The 17,532-nt window shown below is 41.3% G+C and overlaps 1 protein-coding gene across 10 annotated transcripts in view; it reads left to right on the top strand.

Moving 5' to 3' along the window:
* The window catches only part of Fam149b1 (family with sequence similarity 149 member B1), a 47,448-nt gene that overhangs the window by 21,770 nt on the left and 8,146 nt on the right, over positions 1 to 17,532 (top strand). For all 10 annotated transcript variants that reach the window (XM_057786455.1, XM_057786460.1, XM_057786459.1 and 7 more), the window contains one exon: positions 14,628 to 14,752. In XM_057786455.1, coding sequence (XP_057642438.1) covers positions 14,628 to 14,752 — 125 coding nt within the window. The remainder of the gene's footprint in view (positions 1 to 14,627; positions 14,753 to 17,532) is intronic.

The raw sequence follows: 17,532 nt of genomic DNA, 5'->3' as shown, positions 1-17,532 counted from the left end.
ACTTGTATGTCAGCCCCAATTAAATGTTTTCCTTTATAACAGTTGCTGTGGGCCAGGCAGGCAGTGCTGGCACATGTCTTTAATCCCAGTACTTGGGAGGCAGAGGGAGACAGGTTTCTGTGAGTTCAGCATCAGCCTGGTCTACAAAACTGAGTTTCAGCCAGGACTGTTACACAAACAAACCTTTGTCACAAGAAACCAAAAAAAGAGTTGCTGTGGTCATGGTGTCTCTTCCCAGTAATAGAACCAAAGACAGAGATTGGTGCCAGACTGGGGTATTGTTGTGAAAGATGTGACCAAGCTTTTGTTTAGAAGAATGTGGACTTTGGGACTTGAGTTGAGAGCTCTCAGTGGGACTTAATGGGCCATACTAGTAGGAACATGGAAGATAGTGGAACTGAGGGTGATTTGAACTATGGGGGCCTGGCTCAAGAGGTTTCAGAGAAGAAATTTTGGTAAAGAATGTATTTGGCTGCTTTCTGCGCTTGTCCAAAAAAAAAAAAAATCTGCCTGAGGCTAAATTGAAAAGCTTAATGGATTAACAGCTTTGGTAGAGATTTCCAGACTGCCTAGTATTGACTGTGTTGCTTGGTTATTATTGGCCACACTTACACAGATCTATAATGAAAAGGAGCAAGCTAAGCAAGGAAAAATACAAAATTACAGTTTGAGAAGAAAAGGAGCTCCAGGAAGTGTAAAAAGATTAAAGAAAAGCCTGCTGCTAAGTGGAATAAAGGGAGTGGTGGCCTCTGGACAAGACCCTACCTAGCTAAGCTTTCAGTTTGTGAAAAAGAATGAAAGAAAAGCTTAGAGCCACCCTAGCACTTTGGAGGAAGACTCAGATCTCTAGTTCAGGCCTGGTCTGCAGAGTGAGTTCTAGAATGGCCTGCAGTGAAGGAAACCCTCAGTAACAGAAAGCTGGTGAAAATGAATTTGAAGGAGGGGGCCATGTTCCAGTTCCAACAAGCAACAAAATTTAGCAGCTTAGGCCAAATGGTTCAGGCCTTAGAGTCAAGGGATGACTAAGAAAAGCTGCTGAGGCCGGGCATGTGCCAGAGGTGTCCCCGAATGGGGGCCTGGAGAAGCCATTGCATGAAGCTGTGAAGGAGAAGCCTGGATTGCCTTGGAGATCCCAAGATGTTGGAATGCCAAAGCCATGGGATACCTGCTGAGCAGAGCTGCTAACAGGGCGTGGAACCAGCCCGAGAGACAGAAGTGTGCTGCAGTCAACAAAGCTGAAAGGAGCTGGAGATCTGAAGAGCACTTTGACATCAGACACAGAGATGCAGAGTTTGGAGTTTGCCTAGCTGGTTTTAGTCTTGCTTTGGTCCAGTATTTCCTCACTATGCTCCCTTCCTCCTTTTGGAATGGTAATGTATATTTTGTGCCATTATATGCTGGAATTATGTGATCTGCTTTTTCATTTTGACTTTACAGGGTATAATAGTTAAGAGATTGCCTTGAGTATCAGAGACTTTGACCTATGAATAATGTGGAGAGAATAGGGACTTTGGAAGTGGAACTGAATGTAGTTTTGTATTATGAATATGGCTACAAGTCTAAGAGGGCCAGGGAGTAGATTGTGGTGATTTGAATGAAAATGAACTCTGTAGACTCATAGGAAATGACATTATTTGAAAGAATTAGGATATGTGGTCTTATTGAAGTAAATGTGGCCGTGTTAGAGGAAGTGTGGCACTGGGCATGGGATTTGAGATTTCAAAAGCTCAAGCCAGGCTCAGTGTCACCCTTTCCTCCTGATGCCTCCTCTCCAGCACTGTGTCTGCCTACACACTTCCATGTTTCCCACTATGACGATAACGAACTAAACCTCTGTACCTGTAGGCCAGCCCCAATTAGATGTTTTCCATTGTAAGAGTTGCTGTGGTCATGGTGTCTCTTCACAGCAATGGAATACTAAGACAGAGTACATACAGTCTAACTCCATTTACACCAACATCCACTAATGTTAACGATCTGTCAGATTCTTCCACATGAGCATAATGATTTTAGATTTATCCATTCACTTTTTATATCTGTAATTCCTTTTATTTCTGGATATTATTTCATGAAACCACATTTTATCAATTCATGTATTGATGGACATTTCAAATGTTTTCCACTGTAGCTCTTACAAACAATAATGTACAAGAATTTAGAGGTAAATATTTTCATTTCTCGCCGGGCGGTGGTGGCGCACGCCTTTAATCCCAGCACTTGGGAGGCAGAGGCAGGCGGATCTCTGTGAGTTCGAGGCCAGCCTGGTCTACAAGAGCTAGTTCCAGGACAGGAACCAAAAAGCTACGGAGAAACCCTGTCTCAAAAAATCCAAAAAAAAAAAAAAAAAAAAAAAATTTCATTTCTCTAGGCAAATTCCCAATACTAGAATGACTGATATATAAGTATTTTGTTACAAATTATATGTTTTTCTTTAGCACTCAAATTATTCCAGACCTCACAGCTTTAAATAATACTGTTGTCTCACACATTTGTGAGTCAGAAGGCCTAGAATAACTTAGCAAGTCTTTTGTTTAGGGTCTCACAAGACTGAGGTCAAAGTATTGGCCAGTGCTGATTTTTCATATGGAGGCTAAGCTAAGAAAGGGTCCAGTTATCCTTTTGTGTATGCTCAGAAGTATCTGTTCCTTGTGGCTGTGATTTTCGTGGCAGCTTCATTTTTCAAAGTCAGCCAGTCAAAAACAATTAAGGAATAGTTCATTTATAATAACATCAAATAGCCGGGCGGTGGTGGCGCACGCCTTTAATCCCAGCACTTGGGAGGCAGAGGCAGGCGGATCTCTGTGAGTTCGAGACCAGCCTGGTCTACAAGAGCTAGTTCCAGGACAGGCTCCAAAACCACAGAGAAACCCTGTCTCGAAAAACAAAAACAAAAACAAAAACAAAAAAATAATAATAACATCAAATGACTGAACTGGACTGAACTGGACTGGAAAGATGGCTCAGTGGTTACCACCAGTGGCTGTTCTTCCAGTGAGGACCTAGGTTTGATTTCCAGCACCCACATGGCAGCTAACAACCTCTGCAACTCCAGTTCAGGGAATCTGACACCCTCTTCTAGACCCCACGACAGTATATGCACTTTATACATGGATACATAAAGATAAATATCTTCATGTCTTCATTTGATTACCCTCCTCTTCCTTTTATACTGCCAGCTTTCTATTCTATTCAAAATGTTTAGGAATAAAATTAACTCTAGAAATGGGAGATGTGTGCCAAAAACTACAAAGACCATATGAGCTTACAGAAGACCACAACCTAAATAAAGAGACCCAGGAAAGGCAGCCTGCATTTCATGGACTAGAAGACATGCTGCTGAGGTGACAGTACTTCCAGGTAGATCCGGATTCCTATAAAAATTTCACCTGCCTGAGCTGGGGATATGGTCATAGAGAACATAGTACAGGGCAAAGTCTACAAAAGAAAAAAAGACAGAATGGGAATTCAGCTGCATATTTCGTAGAGATGGGCAAGCGGATCCTAAAAGTCCGGAACTGCAACTGTTGAAGGACAGTTAAAATAGTATTGAAAAGAACAAAACTAAAGAACTAACTTCCTGATTTGAAAACTCTTAAAATGCTGCTTTGATTAAGACTAGCAAAGGACAGATACATCAGTGTAGGACAATTTCAGCAGGGCAGCCAAGATTAATCAGTCAGGTGACATCTTGCCAACAAATGTGGCTTGAGTAAATGGATTTCCACACAGACAAAAGTGAAATTGGACCCTGACATCTCACCTACAAGAGTCAACTCAAAAGTGGATGAAACAGGCCAGCGAGATAGCTCAGTGGCTATGGGCGCTTGCCCATCAGACCCAACAACCCGAGTTTGGTACTCAGACCCTATAAAGAGAGGAAAGAACCAAATCTAACAAGTTGTCCTCTGAGTACAATGGCACATGTACATCTGCACACATACCAATAAATGATAAATGTAAACATTTTAAATGTTTTCTCTTAAAAATGAAACACTAAATTTGAATGAAAATGATGAAATCTCAAAAGAAAGCATATAATAGATTTTATGACTTTGGATTTGACAAGTGAATTCTTAGGACATCAAAAGCATGCATAACAAAAAAACTAAGTTGAGCCGGGCGATGGTGGCGCACGCCTTTAATCCCAGCACTCGGGAGGCAGAGGCAGGCAGATCTCTGTGAGTTCGAGACCAGCCTGGTCTACAGAGCTAGTTCCAGGACAGGCTCCAAAACCACAGAGAAACTCTGTCTCGAAAAACCAAAAAAAAAAAATAAAATAATAATAATAATTATTATTATAATCATATACCAGAGGAGATAAAGAACTACAACTTAATAAAGAAAGGACACAACCCAATTTTTAAAAATGAGCAAATGCCTTCAACAGATATTTTTCCAAAAAAAGATCTATAAATGGTCAAAAGTCAGATGAAAAGATGGTGTACAGCAACTAATCATTAGGGGAATTCAGATTAAAAAGAGAGAGATGCTGTTTCATGCCCACTAAGGTATGTGAGTGTGAAGGGGGGTTACTAAGATGTAGTGAATCCTATTTTTGAGAAAAAACGAATGGGAAGGGTTTGCAGAAAGTGGAACCCTCATGAATTACTGGTGCAAATGTAAGATGTACAGCCATTGTGGAAAGTTCCTAAAATGTTAAACAAAATTACCATATAACACAGAAACTTCTCTACAAAGTATATACATTACCAAGAGAACAGAAAAGAGTTTACACAAAACTGCATGTGTGGTTATAGTTAGTAGTATCAGAAACAGACCCAAAGTAGAAACTCAGGTGTCCATGGGGTAATGAATAAACACAAATTTGGGGTGTGTGTGTGTGTGTGTGTGTGTGTGTGTGATATGAAATAAATTGTGTATACTCTAAAACTCCTGTGTTGAAACTGTAATCCTTGATGTGTTTGGGGAGCATTTAGGGAGGAACCAGCCCCCTGAACCAGTAGATTTCTTCTAAGAAGGTGAAGAAACACCAGAGATCTTTTCCTTCCTACACATACACAGAGAAGAGGCTGAATGAGAACACAGTAAAGTAGGTGGCCATCCATAAGCCAGAAAGAGAAATCTGAGAGGTCAGCCCTGCTGCCATCTAGAACTGTGAGAAAATAAGTGTTGTGTACGCCACCCACCTCTTATTTTGTTAAAGCAGCCCTGACAGACTAATACACCATACAGTAGAATACTATTTATCCATAAAAAGGAATTAATTACTGAACCATTATTACAACATGGATGAACCTTGAAAATATAATAAATGGAGACAGACACAGAAGGCCACTTAAAGAATTATGTGTTATTTAATTTATATAAAATATCCCAAGTAAACAAAACCAAAAACAGACACAAAGTAATTTAATAGTTGCCAGGGGATGGAAGAAGGGACTTGGAGTGGTGGAAATTTTCTGGAATGACATTGTGGTGATGATTGCACAGCACTGAGTGCAGTGAGAACTGGCATACACTTTAAAGTGCTTTATGAGTCTTACCTCATTACCAAAAAAACTTATAGCCTGGGGCGGGGAAGGTTAAGTTAAGTGGCTAAGAACCTTTGCTGCTGTTACAAAGAATTCAGGTCCCAGTAGCGACAGGGTGGGTGGTTGAAAATCATCTGTAACTCTAGTTCCAGAAGATATGATGCCATCTTCTGGCCTCCATGAGTACTGCATGCATGTGGTGCACACACAGAAATGTAGGCAAACACTTAATAAACACATAAAATAAAAAATTAATAAAATCTTTAAAAGTCTAGCCTAAAGAGTATGTGGGGGTTTTTTTTTATCTCTCACGTGGCTTCCTTTTTTTAAAATTGATATTTATTGAGCTCTACATTTTTCTCTGCTTCCCTCTCTGTCACTCCCCTCTCCTGTTCGACCCTCCCCCAAGGTTCCCATGCTCCCAATTTACTCAGGAGATCTTTTCTTTTTCTACTTTCCATGTAGATTAGATCGATGTAAGACTCTCTTAGTGTCCTCATTGTTGTCTAAGTTCTCTGGGATTGTGTTTTGTAGGCTGGCTTTTTTTTTTCTTTATGTTTACAAGCCACCTATGAGTGAGTACATGTAATAAGTGTCTTTCTGGGTCTGGGTTACCTCACTCAAAATAATGTTTTCTAGCTCCATCCATTTTCTGCAGAATTCAAGCTGTCGTTATTTTTTTCTGCTGTGTAGTACTCCATTGTGTAAATGTACCACATTTTCCTTATCCATTCTTTGATCAAGGGGCATTTAGGTTGTTTCCAGGTTCTGGCTATGACAAACAGAGCTGCTATGAACATAGTTGAGCACATGTCCTTGTGGTACAATTGAGCATCCTTTGGATATATACACAAAAGTAGTATAACTGGGTCTTGAGGAAGGTTGTTTCCTAATTTTCTGAGAAATCACCACGCTGACATCCAAAGGGGTTGTACCAGCTTGCATTCCCACCAGCAATGCAGACGTGTTCCCTTTCCCCCACAACCTCTCCAGCATAAGTTGTCATCAATGTTTTTGATCTTGGTCATTCTTACAGATGTAAGATGGAATCTCAGAATTGTTTTGATTTGCATTTCTCTGATGGCTAAGGATGTTGAATATTTCCTTAAGTGTCTTTCAGCCATTTCATATCCCTCTGTTGAGAGTTCTCTGTTTAGGTCTGTACTCCATTTTTTAAAATTGTATTATGTGTTCTTTTGGTGACCAATTTCTTGAGTTCTTTGTATATCTTGGAGATCAGACCTCTGTCTGATGTGGGGTTAGTGAAGATCTTTTCCCATTCTGTAGGCTGTCGTTTTGTCTTGTTGACCGTGTCCTTTGCTTTACAGAAGCTTTTTAGTTTCAGGAGGTCCCATTTATTAATTGTTTCTCTCAGTGTCTGTGCTGCTGGGGTTCTATTTAGGAAGTAGTTCCCTGAGCCAATGCGTTCAAGTGTACTTCCCACTTTCTCTTCTGTAAGGTTCAGTGTGACTGGCTTTATGTTGAGGTCTTTGATCCATTTGGACTTGAGTTTTGTGCATGGTGATAGATATGGGTCTGTTTTCATTCTTCTATATGTTGATATCCAGTTATGCTGGCACCACTTGTTAAATGTGCTTTCTTTTTTCCATTTTATATTGTTTGCTTCCTTGTCAAAAATCAGGTGTTCAAAGTTGTGTGGATTGATATCCGGGTCTTCTATTCGGTTCCATTGGTCCTCCTGTCTGTTCTTATGCCAATACCAGGCTGTTTTCAGTACTGTAGCTCTGTAGTAGAGTTTGAGGTCAGGGATTATGATGCCTCCAGAAGTTCTTTTATTGTACAGGATTGTTTTGGCTATCCTGGGCTTTTTGCTTTTCCATATGAAGTTGAGTACTGTTTGAAGAATTTTGCTGGGATTTTGATGGGCATTGCGTTGAATCTGTGAGAAGTATGTTTTGAAAGATTGATTTATTTATTATGTATACAGTGTTCTGCTTGAATGTATGCCTGCAGGCCAGAAGAAGACACTAGATCTCATTATAGATGGTTGTGAGCTACTATGTGGTTGCTGGTAATTGAACTCAGGATCCCTGGAAGAGCAGCCAGTGCTCTTAACCTCTGAGTCATCTCTCCAGCCCCTTGAAAAGTATTTTTTAATTCTTTGTACACATATCTGCTAGTTAATTTGCATTTAAGTTTTTCTCTATTCTATCAACAGTTTACCTCCCAGTACTTTGAAGATGTTGTCTGTGGTCCTCTCCTTGAAAGATGTTGTTTTTGGTCCTCCCCTTTAAATATGTTGTCTCTGGTCCTCTCCTTTGTGCTATTTCTAACAAGAAGCCTGATGCCATTTTGTCCCAATCTATGTTTTTCACTTCTGGCCTAGAACCATCCTTATAGACAAGGCTGGCCTCAAACTCACAGAGATCTTCATGTTCATCTCCCTGGACCTGGGATAAGGACACACCCAGCCTCCAGCTACATGCAATATTTTCTTCTTATTGCTGGTTTCAAGCAGTTGATGATGTACTTTTCTGTAGTTTTCTTCCTGTTTCTTCTGGTTGGAGGCAGCTGGGTTTCCTGCATCTGCGGACCCAGGAAGCTTCGTTTGGAGTTTTCAACCATGTTTTTTCTTCACGTGCATTTGTTTCTCATTGTCTGTCAGGATGCTGGTTACTCAGAAATGGATTTGTTGCATCACAGAGCCTTCAGATAACTTGGGCTTTAAAAACTTTTTCTTAGGTCATCCTCTCCGAGAAACTCATACCTCCCTGGGTATGTGTACAACTATGCTTTTCTTATGTCTGTCTGTCTGTAATAGCCTCTGTCTCCTCTCCTGCTTAGTATCCATGCTTAAATCTATATTAATAAATGTATTATTTTTAATCAACTCCAATCTTGGTTTATATTTCTTCTTTTTTCCTCTTTATTTCATTTTCTTTTTTGTTTTTGTTCATTTGTTTGATTGATTGTTTGTTCTTTCCGAGACAGGGTTTCTCTGGGTAGCTCTGGAATTCGCTCTGTAGACCAGGCTGGCCTCAAAATCACAGAAATCCACCTGCCTCTGCCTCCCAAGTGCTGGGATTAGAGGTTTGCGCCGCCACCACCTGGCAATATCACCAATCCCTGCTGTGATGTTAAATACGCTATTGTTTATCCACTCTATTATCTTGATACTTCCATGCTTCCATTTAGTGTTGTGAAAAGGGGGAGTAGCATTTAATCACATGCTTACAATGTCAACACTCTAGGCTGAAGTGAGAGAATTCTGAGTTGAGGACCAACCCTGGCCACACAGTAAGATCTGACCAAAAGGAAGGATGTAGAATAGCTTGGGAACCTGTTCCTGACTTTGGTTTTGCTTACTGATGCTCTCTTCATTTTGAGTTGATAGTTTCCTATCCCATATCTTTGAGTCTTTGATCATGGAAACAAACTTAGGTAATTGCAAAGCATGTCTCATTAGTTTATATCTCCAGGATTTACTCTTTTATTATCCATTATCCATTGTGTTGAAAGTCAGTGTCTTGTAGCTTCCCCAGGCTGAATATGGTGGTGCACACCTTCACTCTCAGTAGTGAGGAAGTGAAGACAGGAAGATCCCTGTGAATTCAAGGCCAGCTAGAGATAGAAAGTGAACCCTGTCTCAAAAAAGTTATAAGAATGGATTATACACCCTTCTGCATGTTTTCTTCAACATGAATGTTAGATTATTATGTTTGCTTATAACAGTTTTTCTTTTTGTTGCTGTATAGTATTTGTTATATATACTGCTGATGACTATTTGGGTAGCGTATGTTTTTTATGCATAGAGTGCTATTAGGAACGTCTCCATGTGTCTTTGGGGGAACATTTATACTGGATATATACTTGCGTAGAATTGGTGGGTCATGTGATAAACTATGCCAATGTTAGTAATATCTCCCCCAAATTTTTCTAATGTGACTTTACCTATGTACACTCTCTCGGGTAGCGTGAGTTCTAACGAGAGGTTTTTGAGGGCTAGCCCCAATGCTCTCTCAGGGTCCAGAAAGAAATCTATAGCCAGCGAAGGCTAGGGATCTGAGGGTGATCCATATTTCTTATGAAAGTTTATTTTTCTGTTTCTATTCTAATTCTCCTGTCCTTCTAATTCTTCCTAGCTGCTTCTTCTAGCTTCTCTGTAGCTTAAAAACTCTCTTTCTCCCAGAAGCCTTGAAGTGATAAAGAAATTACAAGAGTTGCCTCTGATTGGTCAAAAGCACATTTCTAGAGCAAGTGACAAGGAGCTGAGCTGTTTACCATGGTAACACAAGGGTCCAAGGTTACAGGACTAAGTCCGTGGAGGGCACAGTGCCCAGTGAGATAAGTTTTGAGACATAGGCCTTTTGTTAACAGACTGGAAAGCAAAGAATTGCCATGCTTTTCTTAGGGTGCTTTGTGTAATAACCTTGGTTGGACTTCTGAGACTCTGACCTTGTGCATAGCTGTAAGGTTTTACAGTTGTGATCTATTTTTTAAAAAGCCTTTAGTCAAGTTTGAACTTGCTCTGGGCTAAAAGTGGGCTAATTGTATGCAGTTTATGTTAGACTGAGGAGAAATTGTTATTTTTCGATAATAGTCAAAGTAAAAAGGAACAGAGCAGGCTTTTAAGTGTCTACAGTCTTCAGTCTTCATGGGACAAATACATCCAGTTACGAAGTATGTCCCAGTATTTTCTATATATCAAAATTATGCAGCCAAAATAAAAGTCATCTTTCTGACCATCCACAGATACATGAGCCCATAAGACTGAGATGCAATCATGAGATCACCTATACACATCTCATGAGATCTCACACTGCAGTGCAGGTATCGGGGAGACACCAGCTGCTTTAGCAAAAGTGAGCAGCACTTCCAGAGCCGATGGTCCTGCAGACCTTGTCTGGGCAGTGTTGACCTCCACCAGATGACCACTCCTCTGGTGGATTGACATCTGAACACTAGTTGTCACCTGCAGTAAGTAATTCTCACGGCCCCTGACAGAGTTCTAGTTGCCCAACCTTTGCTATATTTGATGTTGTCTATGTGTGTTCCCTTCTGAAACCCAAGAGAACAGGACTGATACTTCTCATTAAAATTACTTGGTCAGTCCAGTGAGGGGCCTCAGCAGGTGCAGATGCTTGATTGGAACCCCCAATCTCATGAGGTGGCAAGAAAGAGTTGACTGCTTACACTGCTCTCTGACTTCTACACACATGCGCGTGCGCGTGTACACCTGACGGCACAAGCTCATGTTTGCTTCCCCAACCCCCATAGACACAAACAAAAGCAAAAATCAAGTGGTGTCTTGTAGTGGTATACACCTATAATCTCAGCACTCGGGGGAAGCGGGAGGATGAGGAATTGAAGGTCAGCCGAGGCTACATAAAACCCTGTTTCTAAAACCTAAATAATTAGTTAAATACAATGAAGTGGGTGTCTATGAGTGTTTTGAAGATACGACAAATGTTAAGTCTGGAGCTGAAGAGACAGCTAAGCAGTTAGAGCCCTTGTTCTTGCAGAGGACCCAGGTTTAACATCCCAGCACCCACATGATGGCTTACAACCATCTATAACTCCAGTTCCAAGGATCTCACATCTTCTGACTAGCCTTTCCTTTTTGAAAAAAGATTGTTTTTATTTTATTTTTGTGTGTTCACATATTTGTCTGCATGTCTGTCTGTGCACCATGTGCGTGCATTGCCTGCAGAGGTCAGGAAGGTGGTGCTGGACCTCAAGACTGCAGTTACAGACACTTGCAAGCCATCATGTGGCTGCTGGGAATAAAACCTGGGTCCTGTAGAAAAGCAGCTAGTGCTCTCAACCTTCTTTCTTATACAGCCCAGGATCATGACTACCTGGGGGGTGACACCATCCAACTTGGGCTGAGCCCACCCACATTAAGAAAATGCTGCAGCCGGGCGATGGTGGCGCACGCCTTTAATCCCAGCACTCGGGAGGCAGAGGCAGGCAGATCTCTGTGAGTTCGAGACCAGCCTGGTCTACAGAGCTAGGTCCAGGACAGGCTCCAAAGCCACAGAGAAACCGTGTCTTGAAAAACAAAAAAAAAAAAAAAAAAAAAAAAAAAGAAAATGCTGCAAAGCTATGTGTGTAGGCCAGACAGGTGGAGGCAGTTCCTCAACTGAGTGCCCTCTTTTCAGGTGACTCTAGTGTTGACAAAAAAAACAAAAAAAGGTGGGCTAGAGAGATGGCTCAGTGGTTAAGAGCATTGCCTACTCTTCCAAAGGTCCTGAGTTCAATTCCCAGCAACCACATGGTGGCTCACAACCATCTGTAATGAGGTCTGGTGCCCTCTTCTGGCCTGCAGGCGTACACACAGACATAACATTGTATACATAATAAATAAGTAAATAAATAAATATTTTTAAAAAAAACAACAAAAAAATAACCTAACCAGTACAGAAGTCAACCTGTAATTTAGTCATGTGACATTCTGTTATGTTTTGTTTTTCTGTAAACCAAAAGTATATAAAACTGAGTAATATTCTTTTTTATTTCTCTTCTTTGTTTGGTTGGTTTGGTTTTTCAAGACAGGGTTTCTCTGTAGCTTTGAAGCCTGTCCTGGAACTCTGTAGACCAAGCTGGCCTCAAACTCACAGAGATCCGCTGATCTGCCTGTCTCAGCCTCCCGAGTGCTGGGATTAAAGGTGTGCGCGCCACCGCCCAGCCATACCCAGTATTCTCATCTTTTACAAACGCAAATGTATAAAAAGGGCCTCTTCCTCCCAGGAGCTTCCGCATTTGCTGTGCACAGAACTTACACTCCGGAGTGCTCACCTGTACTCTGGGCCATCTGTGCAAAAGATGCGCAAAGTTAACTAGAGCTCTCAGAGTCTATACAGCTTATGCTGGTGATCTTTTTAATTCTCAATCAAGATGGTTTTGAAATCTAAATTAGGAAGAAAATACTTAGCTTTAAGTTATTATCATGTTTTTAACTAATGGGAGCCAAGCTTCACCACCCATTGTCTCTGAGAAGTGGACCATCTCTGAATTAGACAGTGAACCAGATGAAGAGAATGGGCATGATTTAGAGACTACGAAGACAAGAGTTTATACTGGTTTCATCCAAAAACATGATTTGTCTTCCGGTTCATTTTCTCCCCCCCCCCCCCCGGTTCATTTTCAGTTGTGTCTAATGATAAAAAGCTCAGAAGTCCCAGTGATGAGGCTCAGAGGGTAAAGGGAGCTTGCTGCCAAGCCTGACAACCCGAGTTTAGTCCCCAGAACCCACTTGGTGGAGGAGCAAGCTGTCAGGTTGTCCTCTGACCTTCATACAAGCACCATGGCACATGTATGTACACACATACAAATAAATAAAGTGATGCAGAACCTTGAATCTCGCAGGGCAGTGATGGCACACACTATTAATCCCAGCACTCGGAAGGCAGAAGCAGACAGAACTCTGTGAGTTCAAGTTCAGCCTGAGCTGAGCTACAGACCAAATTCCAGGACAGGCTCCAAAACTACATGGAGAAACTGTCTCAAAACATAAAAGAATTAATCCCAGCCCCATGTATACTAAAATTTGGCAGTTATGAAAGTAATGCCATGAACATTCTTGCTGATTTCATGTCATACACATGTTAGGTTTTCTCTGTGCTCACCAAGGTTCACTGTTCACTATGCTGGTCTTCAATTGTTTTGTATACTAAAGGATGTTTTTGTGTTTTTTATTGTTGTTGTTTTGCTTTTTTTGTTTTTTGAGACAGGGTTTCTTTGTGTGGCCTTGGCTGTCCTGGAACTCACTCTGTAGACCAGGCTGGCCTCAAACTCAAGAGATCCAGATCTGGGATTGAAGGTGTGGGCCACATTTGTCCTTTAGATTTATTTTTATTCGTTCGTGTATGCATTTGTGTGTGTGTGTGTGTGCGTTTGTGTGTGTGTACACATGTATCTGTGTATACTGGTGCTGCAGAGGCCCAAGAGGTTATGGGAACCCTTAGAGTTGTGGGTTCAGATGGTTGTAAACTGCCTGATGTGGATGCTGGGAACCAAACTCTGAGTCCTCTTAGAGAACAGCAAGTGTTCTTAGCTTCTGAGTCATCCCTGCACCCTAGATTTCCCTCCTAGTTCACCATTTCTTTAACTTTACACCAAAGCTTTAATCTCAGTTTAGAGGCTTTTGTAGATTTATTGTGTTCTTTTTAAAGATTGCTTCTTTTTATATTTTGCACTTACTTATATTTTCAGGTCTTTTAAGAAAAATGCTAGCTTTACATTCAGTGTCTGTCTATCCCAGTTTTGGAGTCTTTCCAGAACTGGCAGTGCTATTTGCTATTCCACTTGCTTTTTTTCAGGGTGCTTGATCTCCATATAGAAACTATGATTTTAATGGTTTCTAGTTTCAGTGCATTGTCTATGACAGAGTTCTCAACTTTCCTAGTGCTTTGACTCTTTAATATGATTGATTACTCACGCTGTGACCCCCAACCATAAAATTATTCTCATTGCTGTTTCATAACTAATTTTGCTACTGTTATAAATCATAATGTAAATATCTGGATGCAGGACATCTGCTATGTGACCCTGTGAAAGGGCTGTGAAGTCCGGATTAACGATCTGAGGGCTCTACAGCTCTACAGCAGTCACTAGCAACATGTCGCTCTTTAACTTTAAAAACTTTGTTCCCAGTTACAGTTGCCACATTTTTTTTAAATATTTATTTATTTATTATGTATATAATATTCTGTCTGTGTGTATGTCTGCAGGCCAGAAGAGGGCACCAGACCTCATTACAGATGGATGTGAGCCACCATGTGGTTGCCGGGAATTGAACTCAGGACTTTTGGGAGAGCAGGCAATGCTCTTAACCACTGAGCCATCTCTCCAGCCCCAGTCGCCACATTTTAAGTGTCCCATGTGTCATCCCTTATGACCACCACAGTGGGCAGCACTGATGTAAACATGTCCATCAATTCCAAAGGCTCTGTCATAGATGACTGCTTTTCCTTCTGCTTGGCACCTCCAGACGTCATCAGCCTGGAAAGCACTTTAAACTGAGCTCTCAGCATGAGGGTATAGCTGTGCGGGTATGCAGTTGAGCTGCAGAAGGGAGTGAGGCCTTTCTAGATTACTAGCTGTCAGGAAGATTGTCTCTCAGGACTGTAATCAGAAGAGACCTGTGGATAATAGATCCTTTTTTTTGCTCAGATGATGAGAGTAACATTGAAATTACCAGACTGGATTCGGCAAGTCCCTGTGTGCTGAATGAACAGCATCCCTTGGTTTTACCTCGAGTGCCGCAGTCTAAGGTGCTGTCCATCACCTCAAATCCGGTAAGCCTTGGAGCAGATTGTAAGAAACTGGAACTGTTCCTGCCAAAAGAAACTTACTCAGGTGTTTCCCTTGGTTGTATTATTTCTGGATTTCTGGCAGGGTTCACAACAACATAGTCATTTTTTTCTTATAAACTGATTGGCCCATTAGCTCAGGCTTTTTTTTTTTTTTTTTTTTTTTTGATTTTTCGAGACAGGGTTTCTCCATAGCTTTTGGTTCCTGTCCTGGAACTAGCTCTTGTAGACCAGGCTGGCCTCGAACTCACAGAGATCCGCCTGCCTCTGCCTCCCGAGTGCTGGGATTAAAGGCATGTGCCACCACCGCCCGGCCTTAGCTCAGGCTTCTTATTAACTCTTATAATTTATATTAGCCCATTATTCTTGTCTCTGTTAGCCACATGGCTTGGTACCTTATTTGGCAAGGCAGTTGCATCTTGCTTCTTCTGTGACCCGGTCACGACTGAGGAACAAGCTTTCCTCTTCCCAGAATTCTCTTGTTCTTATTGGCCTGCCTCTACTTCCTGTCTGGTTGTCCTGCCTATGCTTCCTGCCTAGCTACTGGCCAATCAGCATTTATTTAAAATATAATTGACAGAATACAGACCATTGTACCATACCACTTCCCCCTCTTTTTTTTAAGAAAAAAAAAAAAAGGACTCTGAATCTAATATCCTTTGTTTAGCTTTTCTCCTGACCATTAGCCATAACAACTTGTAACCAACATTCTAAACAAAGAAAAATATCCATAGTCCATTTTTTGGGAATGTGGGTGTAGTTTTCCAGGCTACTTCCTATTGGTTTTGGAACACTGATAATCTTATGGGGACCTAAAGAAAATTTAGAATTATGATCAAGTCCTGACTGGAGTATCCTGTGAGGCTTGATCATCTCAGGCAGCTTCTTGAATCTGTTCTGCATGTAGAACTCAGACATCTGGGCCATCTGTTCCTACTGGAGATTTCTCAGGTGGTCTTCCTTGATCAAACCTGAGTTGTTTTTTTGTTTTTTTGGTTTTTTTCTTTTTTTGGTTTTTCGAGACAGGGTTTCTCTGTGGCTTTGGAGCCTGTCCTGGAACTAGCTCTTGTAGACCAGGCTGGTCTCGAACTCACAGAGATCCGCCTGCCTCTGCCTCCCAAGTGCTGGGATTAAAGGCGTGCGCCACCACCGCCCGGCTAAACCTGAGTTTTTTTAAATCAGAATAAATCATTTTTTTTTCTGTGGAAACAAAAGCCTCTAATTTTCTGTGGAAACAAAAGCAAAACCTCTTCTCCAAAGTAACATACCTTTTGACTTCAATTTTCAAAATACCTATCTTGGATTAATTCAGCAGCATTTATAAGCAAATATCTTTTAGCAGCTGTTGTGCCTTCTTCAGCATTTAAACAATTCAAAGAGAGCATAATAACATACAGTATCCAGATTCTCTGTGTTTTCCATCTTTATGTGCTTTATTTTCGCCTCTATTTCTTTTATTTTTACTTTCAATTTTTGGCTTTTTTGAGACAGGTTCTCTGTGTATCTTTGGCTGTCCTGGAACTCCCTCTGTAGACCAGGCTGTCCTTGAACTCACAGAGATCTGCCTGCCTCTGCCTCCCAAGTGCTGGGATTAAAGGTGTATGCCACATACCTTGAATTCACAGAGATCTGCCTGCCTCTGCCTCTCAAGCGTTGGGATTAAAGGTGTGTGCCACCATGCCTTGAACTCACAGAGGTCTGCCTACCTCTGTCTTTCAAGTGTTGGGACTAAAGGTTTGTGCCACCACACCCAACTACTCTTTTTCTTTTTTATTTTAATGACTTTAACCGTTTTCTTTTCTCTCCCAAGCCTGTATATATTTTTTAAACACACTGTTAACCATTTAGAGATTTTCTTTGTCTTTGAATCTATCTTTACTGTATGTCTCTCTTTTTCTGACCATGTGAGTCTTTAATTTGCTAAGCAATATGGGTAGGATTAAAGCTATGGCTTTGACAGCTGGATTCAGCCCATTCCTTAGCTTTCTGCAATTCCAGCCTCATGGCAGAGGTACTGGCTGTAGCCATGTTTATTGCCACAACTCTGTGGTATTTCAAGGTCCCTGCCAGCAAGCAAGCTGCAGCAATCTGCTCACAAACCACACTCAAATGCTCTGTAGCCAGAACTCCTGCCTGAAAGAGTCAGAGTTTGCACTGGCAGGACAGCCCAGAAAGCCAGCATTTTAAAACAGCATGGCTTTTTTTTTTTTTCCTGTTACAGCTGAAAACCAAAAAGCATGTGGTCGGTTTTTCATCAACACCATTTAAGTATTTTGTGGCAGGGCCTCTTAAAAGAGCTGCAAGGTTTTATAGCTAAAGCTGAGTCAGGAAGTCTCTCTTAAATGAGAGTGCTTGCCTCTAGCAAGCAGAGCCCACCTGAGAAAATGCTGTTGTTAGTAAGCCATGCTTGACTCTATTATTTTATGTCTAGAATTACTCCCCAAGCTTTCTCAGGCTTTATGTGGATGCAGTTGTCCACCTGGATGCCATTTGTTGTCTGAGGCTTCCTGTCCTGCCCAATTCCCATAGTTGTTAAGTTCCAAAGAAATCACACAGAGTTCTACATTAGTTATAAACTGATTGACCCATTAGCTTAGGCTTCTTATTAACTCTTATAACTTATATTAGCCCATTATTCTTGTCTATGTTAGCCACGTGGCTTGGTACCTTACTCAGTGAGGCAATCACATCTTGCTTCCTCTGTGGCCGGGTCACGACTCCATAGTCATGTTGTTAAGAGATGGTTTCACTGTATAGCCCAGGCT

The sequence above is a fragment of the Chionomys nivalis genome, chromosome 12 (genome assembly GCF_950005125.1).
Source record: "Chionomys nivalis chromosome 12, mChiNiv1.1, whole genome shotgun sequence".
Taxonomy (NCBI): domain Eukaryota; kingdom Metazoa; phylum Chordata; class Mammalia; order Rodentia; family Cricetidae; genus Chionomys; species Chionomys nivalis.
Note: the sequence above shows the minus strand (reverse complement) of the source record. Positions and strands in the feature narration are given on the sequence as shown.